Below are 10,440 nucleotides of genomic sequence, written 5' to 3' on the forward strand. Positions count from 1 at the left end.
TTTATGCTCTTCTCTGGTATATATTTCATTTTCTGAATTCCAGTTAGGAAACTAGGCAGTATTTCAATTAAGATTCTTTACAGAAAAGACTCCAACTGGTGAATAAATTACTGGAAACAACCAAACTAATTAAACTCCCTACAGAGTTTAAAATTCTGTTATTATGACTTATTTTCTTGGGTTTAAAAAAAAATTAACTAAAAGCTTAATTGAATAAAAAAAATTATGAACAATTTATATGTTGGTCATAATCAACCCAAAATTAAAAAACAAAATTAAAATCAGAGAATACCAACACTAATTGTCTATGTTTTAAAAAATAAGAAAATCACACTGAACAAGCCTATTGCTCTAGTCAGAGTTAGGAGCCAAAAAGCAAAACATAGGAATAAATCAGCAACATATTTTTATCCAGAGCTATTTTTCACATTAAAAATGAGAGTCTTTATAAAGATTTGGCATAAAACTTCTTATGAGAGAAAATGACATCTCCTCATATGTATTGAAAAAACCCCATAGGGGTAAATGTATGAGAAAAGTCTCAGAACTGAGAGCCCACAATGAAAATGAAAATTATATTCAACAGACCCAGTTGAAGAAAAGCCTTTATTTGGACAGACTAAACTGATTTATCCAAGTGCTTAAAAAAAATAACAGCCACAACATCAGGTTCCTCTGAAACCTATATATGCCATACATGATCTGCTCACAGCTATATGGCATCTACTCAATATATATAAAAACCCTTTTATTTACATCCTCACACTTGGGTTACACACAAAGACAACAGCTCCCAAATAACAGTGCAAAGCTGCACACAATGTTTAACAGTGGCACTCTTTCCTGATGAGCCAGAAGCTCTCAGCCTCTCTGGCCACATGATAACACCCTGCCAGCAATCACAGCCCGATTGCACCAAAGTTCTGCTTAACATGCCTGCACCTCAGAATTCTGCCCATTTGCCAGGCAAAATACAACCCAGTGCTGCTTTGTCAGAGCTGGTAATTGTCCAAACAGTGGACTTTCCTACATACTTTTTGCTGAAATCATTTGGTGTCACTAAAAACTGGGATCCAGTTTTCTTCTTCAAAGAACAAAGATTCTGAGAGATCATACAGAGGTGAGAAAAATACTATTGGTAGAAGGGAATACCAATGTGATCATTTCTTTCCCAGTGCCTTTTCCTTAAAGCTAGCAAAGTTTCTATGGAAATTATCCTTTATGGAAAAAAAAAAAAAAATACATGCATATGCATATGGGGAAGTGTCCCTCATTCTCCCCTTTTATTGAGTGCTATTCAGAATCATCAGAAAAATAAACTGCAGAAGGAGGTCCACTGTATTGATGCTGCCAGAGAAGTGTATCCAAAATAAGAAGCTTTTACTGGACTATAGGATAAATCCAGTTATATTGTACAGTTTATATTTTTATGGTTATAGTGGATACACACCTTTTAAAATGTAAGATAGGAGCAGAAGAACCAAATTCATACACAGAATTTAATCTTCTTCTTTTGTATAGTGTTGAAGGTGACAGTGGCAGCACAAACTTTGAATAATTTATGCCAGTTCAGGTTTTTCTTAACCCAATCAAATCAATTTCCCAGTCAAATCAATTCTGTTAAAGCCCTTCAGTGGACTGAGTCAAGTCCCCCATTTCAGTTTTTAAACCCTAAGCAGTGAGGTGCATTCTGCCTACAGGAACAGCTCATTTCTCAGGATCTGCCCTGGATGTGTGGTCCCTGCTCCCTCAGGGTGCCCATCAGGGTGTGAGCAGTGCTAAGGGCTGTGATGGGTTACTGGGAGGTGTAAAGGTGCTCACACAGCAGTCCCAAACCCACAGGTTGCCTGGTTTGCACAGAGTCCAGGGGTGTCTGCCCGGGATGGCTGCACAGGGGCAGCCTGCAAGGATGTGATTTCCTGCCTCTCCTGGAGGCAGAGCTGTGTCACACGCAGGGCACACTTGCCTTGTGTGCTTGCATCTCATGGCAGGGTCTACAGAGCTCAGCAGAGTACAACCAGCAGCTAATATTACAAAAGGCTGTGCACAAGCTTCACTTAAGGAACTGCCTAATACAATAATGGGGTTGAAGTTCTGCTCAATGTGCCACACAAAGTGAGTTCTCAAAGCAGTTCATGATGAGGGAAAACAAACACACCAGTATTTACCTGGCTGTGAGCACCAGTGCAGACACACATTGGTTCAGTACTTCTGCTACAACTGCTGGGGGTAGTTTGACCTAAGCAAAGCAAACAAGAAAACAATTATCTTTTTGGGTTTTTTTTTGGTTTTCTTTTTTGGTTTTTTTTTTATAAATACTTTTGAGGATATTTGAGCAACAATGGATAAAAGTTTCTACTGCTGTTTCTGAGTAAATAATTCCTTTTCTTTCTCTAGAAAATGGCCAGAGTGGCTCCTCTTACTGCAGCTCCTTTGGAGGAGACTGTTGGGGAGCAATGCTGCAGGTTGTGTCCATTGCATGTCAAGAAACACCAGCTTTTTAAACATAAAATTATGGCCAGTATTTAACAGCAAAATGTATCAAAAAATCAGGATCAGAACAAAAGGAAAGGAATTCTGCCTACATATATGCAGCAGCAATCCTTCTTACTGAGATATCACTGAAAAAATCTGGTATGACAAAAGCTTAACATATTTATAGCAACTTGGATATAACTAACTAATAAAATCCAAATTTCATTTTATTCAATGATTCAGTATCCCACTACTTCACATCAAGACAACCATTATCCTTATAATTGCTGTGTTGGATCAGATGGCTTGTGTTTCAATTTCCTATTTATCAACTTATTTATGGAAGCTGTTGGCATACACTGTAAAATAACTTTAGTAATAAGATGTTGGGGTTGCCAGAAGAATGTTTACTCTAACATCTAGAATTTGGGAAAGGATGTGCATACTAAAAAAACTTAGAGGAAAAAAAAAGGCAAAAAAAACCCCACCATACATTAAAAATAAGGAAAAACTTACTACAGAGAAACAGACACGGAGCACCACCCAACCTTTGATCAGTTATATTTTTCCTAAACAAAATCCTGATAACTGTATGCATACACTCATGTGCACACACAGCATATGCTGAAGCATTTAGAGCTGCGTGTTCTTTTAATAGATATAAATACTAGAGTTGATCATTCTGTAGCTCCTTATAGTACAGTTACATTTTTCAGTGAGCATCACTTATATTTTCCCTTCAGCTGATATTGGCTTAAAGTAATAAATACAAGTGTCATGAATGCTGAGGAGTTGGGATATTTCTCTAAATGTCTATTTTGCCTTTGTAGGCTGATGGATTAAAATTCTTGGGGTTAGCTCTAATTTGCTTTGCCATAAAACAGAACACTTGGAAATTAACTGTAGGCTGGTATTGCACTAAAATCATGCTAAAGACATTGGATTATTATTACAGAAGCAGAAGGGCTGATGCTAAATCTCAGTGTCATGATTTCCTATTTTTGGGGTTTTTTTCTTTTTGCCATTTTTTTACTTCTGTACTGGGGTGGAGGGGACAGGAATAAGACAGAGAAATAACTTTCAAATAAAGCCATGAATTTGTATCAAAACAGAAAATATAGTGTGGGTAGGATTTTCCATATGTTTAAAGATATAGATTTTACACAACTTCACTGGACTGGAGGGATTCCACCAGTGCAGCTGTAATTCCAATGAAAAAATCCCAACAAAATTGGAACTCCACTGTAATATCTAAGCATACTAACAAAAACCAAGGGTTTTGACATAAACTTTTAAAACACATTCTAGTTAAAAAGACTGCTGATCCTTGCAAGCAGTTTTCTGCATTCTACTAAAAAGAGATATGATTAACTGTCCATTTAAGCTGCTGTAAGCAAAATGTGCTTCCTTAATTAAGAAGCAAACAAAAATTGCAGTCACATCCTTTTACATCACCTCAAAATATTATCAGTATCTCAGAAAAAGGCTCAAGAGGTGCTCATCCTCATTCTTTGAGTTCTCCACTTATAGAACAGCATATTATTCATGCTTAACATTTCCAGCTACAGAATGGGGTTTTTTAGTGACATACTCTTCTTCACCTCCCCAAAACAAATTCAGAGCTGCTTCCCTGACTGCCTCTATTTGTACTCCATCAGCTCTTGAGCTTGTCTGACCTGTTCATTCCCCACCACAAAAATGTGTCACAATCTCATTTTTCTGTATGTTTAAGGAGGAACAAATTTAACACCTCCATGAACAGGCAGAAAATGAGGTCTCAGGAGCTGAGGGCAGAGGGAACCATGTGTGGCCTAAGGACTGCCATGCTGCTGACACAACAGGCATTTTTATCCTTTAGTGTGCCACTGCTAAGGATTTTCTGCTGTCAAATTATCAGTAACAATGAAGGAGGGAAGCTAATGGACTGCAGTGCATAAACACATACAGGATCACATCTCACATCAAAACTAGAATGAATGCATCAAAGAAAATCTGCTCAGATTTTGACCTGAAATAGACTTTAAATTGGTTCTACAGTAGGATTCTCCTGGTACTCAGATTTTATTACAGAATGCATTCTAGTGTAACAAAAAAGGCTTTGATAAAGGAAAAGAAGCATTTCCTAATTCATCATATTTTGGAGGTGTGGTAAGGGTGAGAATTAAAAAAAACCCTAACTGCTTCAGGCTGGATTTAGCATGAGTATCTTCAACAGGCATATCAAAAATATTCATTTACAAGGAAAAAAGATTTCCACACAAAACAGGAAAATTTTCTTCAGTGCAAGAATTAACTATTACACAATTAGTGCAGTACCTCTATTTAAGGTTTTTAGGTAGACCAAAATATTTCCATGTTTGGAATTGTAGGCATGAATTGGCAACTACAAAATTCTTATTTAATAACTTCTGAATAACTCTCATCATATTAACTGTACACAGCTCTAATTTCTGCTTTGCCCTGGAAGATGAAGGCAGGACAGAAGTGTAACATAATTCTGCCCTCTACCCTTCACTAACAGGAATAGGTTAGATACACTTCATTAAAGATTCCACTGCAAGAAACATTTGTCCATGGCTCAAATAATAGAGGGGTGATGGTAGGGAGTAGGGGTATATGTGGATGCCATTTATTTATATTTTAAAAGACTCCTAGGAGAGAAGATAACTGCTTCACAGGCAAATGTTCACAAAAGACACAAAAAATATAGAAGGAAAATGTCCAAAATTAGATTTTGGAGTAAAAAACAAAAGGTATTCACCAATGTTGTCTCAGAGGTAAGGACAAGGTACATCAAGCTTGAAAAAAATATCAACTTTATTTTGGAATGCTAATTATTTTTAAGTGTTTAAAATCCAGAATTATGAAACTTGCAAGAATTTCTCCCCTGTGTTACTTGTGATTTCTATCATCTGAGCAAGGCTGAACAACTTCTGTTCAGTGGAAAATTAGTTTGAGAGCCAGAGGGGAAAAAAAAATTCACCAAGAATTAAAAGAACAGGGTTTACTGCTGAAGCCTAAGGCTGTGACATGAAATATATCACAAAACTGTTTACCTGTAAAATTCTGATTTCGATTTACATTTTCCTCTTACATTCACTAGATTCTTTGAATCACTAATTATTTTACCCACACTCCCTTGTCTTTACCCTATGCCTCTGTCTTTCTTCAGAAAGTGAACAAAAAAGAAACAACCGGAAAAGAACATAATGATGTTAAAGATGAAATAACATTAAGATGACAATTTATGGCAGTACTTTGGAATAACTGCTTTATTCATAAATACAATTTCCCACGTTGTTTTTTCCCTGGAGGGATAACTGGACAAATAAAACAGGTGCTCAAGAGCACCGTGGTCCACTAAAGCACAATGAGCTTGCAGGCAGGAAATCTCATTTCAGGTATTCCTGTAACACTGTCTTCTAATTCTGGCCATGACCTTTACCTGCAGCAAATCGATGCAGCTGCTTTCCCCAGTCTATCCTGCAAGATTTTATTTTAAACCTGTACTGGAACAGCCTCATGTTGTTTGTTCACAAAGGACCAAGCTCAACAAGTCTTGATCTCGTGTGGGACTGTCAAGGGGCTGCAGTACTACAGAGCAGTACAGTAACATTTATTGGTGGGGGTTATTTTATACTCATTTGATTTGGGAAGGAAGCAAAAAACCACATCTCTGAGGGTGCCATTTTTTAGCTTAAGAAATCTATGAATGTCTGGAGAAAACCACAACTCAACTACAGTATTTAAAAATAACTTGGGTCAACTCCCTTATTTTGATAAAATCTTTGTAACAATCACATATAATCTTAATTTCCTTGTTCTTAACAATAAGAAGATTTGTTATTACATGTGATATGGAGGAAAAGCTCTGTTTCCAGAGAGGAAAAACTTCCAAGCTCACTCATTCATCTCTGCCCACATGACAAAAATAAAAGCAGCAGTCCATTACTGTGCAACTGTATGCTTTCCACAAACTATTTGCACAGCTTCATTTTCTGTTACCTCCCCTCTTTCAAAGTCAAAAAGTTTAAAATTGAAAATGAAGATAATAAAACGAGTTTGTTATTCTATTTTGAGAATATTACTAAAATTTGTCTTGAATTTATTGCTCTGTTTGAGTACACAGCATCACAGAATTATTTCAGCTGCCTAAAATTAATGACCCAACATCAGAATTGAAGGAGACAGTAAAATAATGCTAATGTTCTGAATCAAGGTTTTGAGTTTTGCTTGTGGGAAGAAATACAAACACTGGGTTTGAACTAAGTTGTCTATCTCTGGTGGCATATGATTTATTAGTGCCAGCCTCTACCAATTTGAAATAGATATATCCTTAGTTCTTTTAAAGGGTCTTTTAGCTTAATAAGCAGCATTTAACACAAGCCCATCCTCTATGTGAAATTTCCCATCTGAAGCTGGAAAATCCTCACTAGCAGCGTTCAGCCAAGCAGAGTGAGGGGTTTATCCTGCAGCCCCCTGACATCCCGGGGCACCTCCCCAGCACTGACAGAATTATCTTCCCAAACTGCCCCAGGCAGCCCTTTGCAGGGGCTGGTGCCCTGCTGGAACATCGAATTATTTAGCACCCATTGCTCCTCAGCAAGTACAAGGAGGTAGCAGCCCTTGGCCTCTGGCTGAAGGGTGTCTTGCTTTCCAGATTTTGCCCCACTTTTCCTTGGTCAGTGCTGGTGTGAACAGAAGAACACAAGGCAAACCCTTCCCTGTGTTGTTCCACACTGGCACGGCCTCGGTCTCAGCCCTCTCTTGTTGGCTTTTACAATATTTCCTATAGGGGTGCTGCCTCCCCATACACTCAGAGCATTGACTATAAGTCAAAAAGAACTTAAACAGCCAAATAATGGAAGAAGAACAGCAGCTGTAGGTCACTGGAAAACCACAAATTACAATATCGAAGTGGAAAAGCAAAGTTATTGCAAAGAAAGTTGTAAAAGACTGAGAAAAAAATAATATAAATGTACCTTTGTAGAGGAGATATTTCATGTATGTTACTGAACCTCAAGTAAGATTTTAACTTCCTATATTTTTGTAATTCTTGAAATTACTCAGGACTGCAAAACCACAACTTTTATAAATCCAAAGCCATAAATTAATAATACACAGCCTTAAGCAAGAAAAAAAAAAAAGGTCTGGAAATATAATTCCTAATATCACAATCTTCCATATGAAGAAATACATTTTTACAATAACATAAAACTTTATGACTATTTAGGCTGCCATAATTATTACCAGCTGACATCTGTCACTTTTCAATATCCATTTGTCCTCCAGTGACAGCAGCATACTGAGAGACATAGCTCAGAATTTTGAGCTGTCATGTCATTTTACAGAAGAAAATATACTGCACATGAGAAAGCAGAGTTCTATTACAAATTTTGTCTCTATTAATACTGCATGAAATTTCTCCTAACTTGTCTATGTTGGGTCAGTACCTGCCCAAGTTACTTTCATACCTTTTTAATAGCTGCTTAAGTGAAAAGCACAAATAAAAGTAGTTCAGAAAGGATTTTAGGTTTCATGTTAAGTATTGTAACTTTAATATTGCTTATGCAATATCAATATTAGATCTTAGTCTTCAATTTCAACAGCATTTCTAATATGAAGTAACGTAACTATTTATTAGCTATATAGTAAATAATAACCTACCTTCCTTTTCAATCAGAGACTCTCACAAGTTCAATGGCAATTTATTTCCTCTATAAAACTTTCTCTTACAGACACAATATTTTTTTTCCTGCATTTTAGCTGCACTTACCTGTATTTCTGTTATCCAGGCTCTCTGACTGAAATAAAACATTGTTTATTTTGTGTCCCAACTCTTTCACTAACATGAAAACAGGATATACCAAGTGTTGGGCATATATTCCATTAATACATAGAAATCCCATTAATACATAATCGAGAAAGTTTTTTGTGTTTTTTTTTTTTTTAATTTCCTCTGAAGGTCCCTCTTTTCTATAAAAGTCAAAGCAAACTGAAAAACCTCAGCACTACTTAGGACAGAATGTCATATTTATTATCAAACTAAACAGAGGTTTACTGGCCGGGCTGCCAGCTTACCAACACAATTGGTAATAACTAGAGTTTTTCCTTTACTCACAATGATGGTCAATGGAATAAAGGGACCAAAGGAGTCCCAAAAATGCAAAAGCTTTAAAAAGCATGACTAGTACAAGACAGGAACTATGAACATGTGAATGTTCCTGTTCTGGGTACTAGTCCAGTAAAATGTCCAGCAGCAATTTTACTGTGACAATTAAATCCTTACAACATGATTATCTGTATTTTTCATTCAGCAAAGAGGAACCTCCAAGCTTTGGAGACAGAACATTATTTTTCCCCCTATTGTTCATAGACAAGAAAAATAAAGCAGGACAAAATCAGTCTAAGCAGTGCAGAGAAGTCAGGAATGGAAGGAGAGAAGGTGACTCAGCTTGGTGAATTAGTAACTTAGCACAGAGATGGCTCATGACCTACATGCTAAAATCTGCCTGCAAGGCACCTTTCCCTCACTCTCACAGAAGCCTCAAGTCCTGCTTTCACCTTAGCTGAAGGGTCTTGAGTCTCTTCTTCATGTGAGACCCAGAAATCTTTTTCCCTTCATAGGAAAGTGAACCCTGCTGCCTTCTGCTCCCAGCTCCAGCCCTTGTTCAGCAGACAGCCTTTGTTCCACCCCCACGCTCTGGCCACAGCTTGGGCCCAGCTGGGACTAAACCTCAGTTTACTGGGACAAAGCAGGAAAGCAGAGGGTGACCCATGCCACCTCCACCAGCCCTGGGCAAGCCTGCAGAGGTGGCTCCTGATCCTGCTGGTGGAAGCTGCTGCCAGGGCAGCACAAGGCTTGGCCCAAATGCCTTGAATTGTTAAAGAAGGAATTCCCTTCCCTGACCTGTCCAGTAGATAAAAGAATTGGTTCTATGTTAGTATAAAACAATTAAGAGATAAAGAGACTAACCAATATTTATTTTGCCCTCTGCAAAGTTAAATCATGTTCTCAGAGGGGGACAGAACAGTATGTATTTAAAAAATAGCATTCCAAAATGATAAGAAACTAATACATGATTAACCACATTTTTTTCCCTCCAGTCAGTAACCTGAAAATTTGACAATACGAAACCCTCAAAACTCACTTCTTTTACAATCTGTCTAAACCAGCAGCACACACAATTTCAGTGAGAAATACTGAGAAAGCAGCATGTGAAACATGCAACTTTGATGTCTTCCCTTTCTCCACTCTTGAATATTGTAGCCTGCTGAAGTAAACATCATTTCTCTTCTGGCACAGCAGCAGGTGTTTCTGCTGGAAAACAGAGTTGACAAGGTTTCTTGGATTTCTCTCTTAGATTTTCTTTATTTCTGGGCTTTAAACCTGATGAAGGAGGAAACTCTGCAGGCTTCCCCTTTGTGGCAGAGAGAATCCTGCACTCATCTGATTAAGGTGACACCTATTCTGCTGTGGATGAGTAAAACTGCCAAACAAACCCAGCAGCTGTGGCACTGAGCACATTCCAGTAGCCCACATGACTATGTTTTTCTGTTGACAACTTATTTAATACCAAAAGCAGATTCCTCCATAGCTGCCTACCCACTGCCTGTTTCATGCATATCCCAGTGCAGAATTTGGAAACCAGCTCTGAGGTCTTACCCTGCAAAATGGCCTCTTTCGGAGCAGCAGTAAAAAAATATTCATTGAAGCCATCAAAAGTCACAGTCAATGTCTGTTTGGAAAAAAATATGGAGTTTACTCCTGCTTTTGATGCAATCTTCCTCAAGTCATAGCCTCAGAATAAGTAATGTACAAAACTGGAGACAATTTAAGTTTTTGAGGGAGAGTTCAAGGTGAAAATCTTTCCCATTTCTAGAAGCATTTGGGGCTTTACAGAATAGTAACATTCTTCAGATGCATAGGTCTATATAGTTTAAGTCCCAATATAAATCTGAAAT

At 37.6% G+C, this 10,440-nt stretch overlaps 1 protein-coding gene across 1 annotated transcript in view; it reads right to left on the reverse strand.

The window, feature by feature from the left end:
* The window catches only part of LOC146766776 (uncharacterized), a 372,272-nt gene that overhangs the window by 342,098 nt on the left and 19,734 nt on the right, over nt 1-10,440 (reverse strand). Inside the window, exon 2 of the mRNA XM_085586012.1 lies at nt 2,169-2,239. Within this exon, the coding sequence (XP_085442138.1) occupies nt 2,169-2,239 (71 nt within the window). The remainder of the gene's footprint in view (nt 1-2,168; nt 2,240-10,440) is intronic.

The sequence above is a fragment of the Lonchura striata genome, chromosome 8 (genome assembly GCF_050655825.1).
Source record: "Lonchura striata isolate lonStrDom1 chromosome 8, ASM5065582v1, whole genome shotgun sequence".
NCBI lineage: Eukaryota > Metazoa > Chordata > Aves > Passeriformes > Estrildidae > Lonchura > Lonchura striata.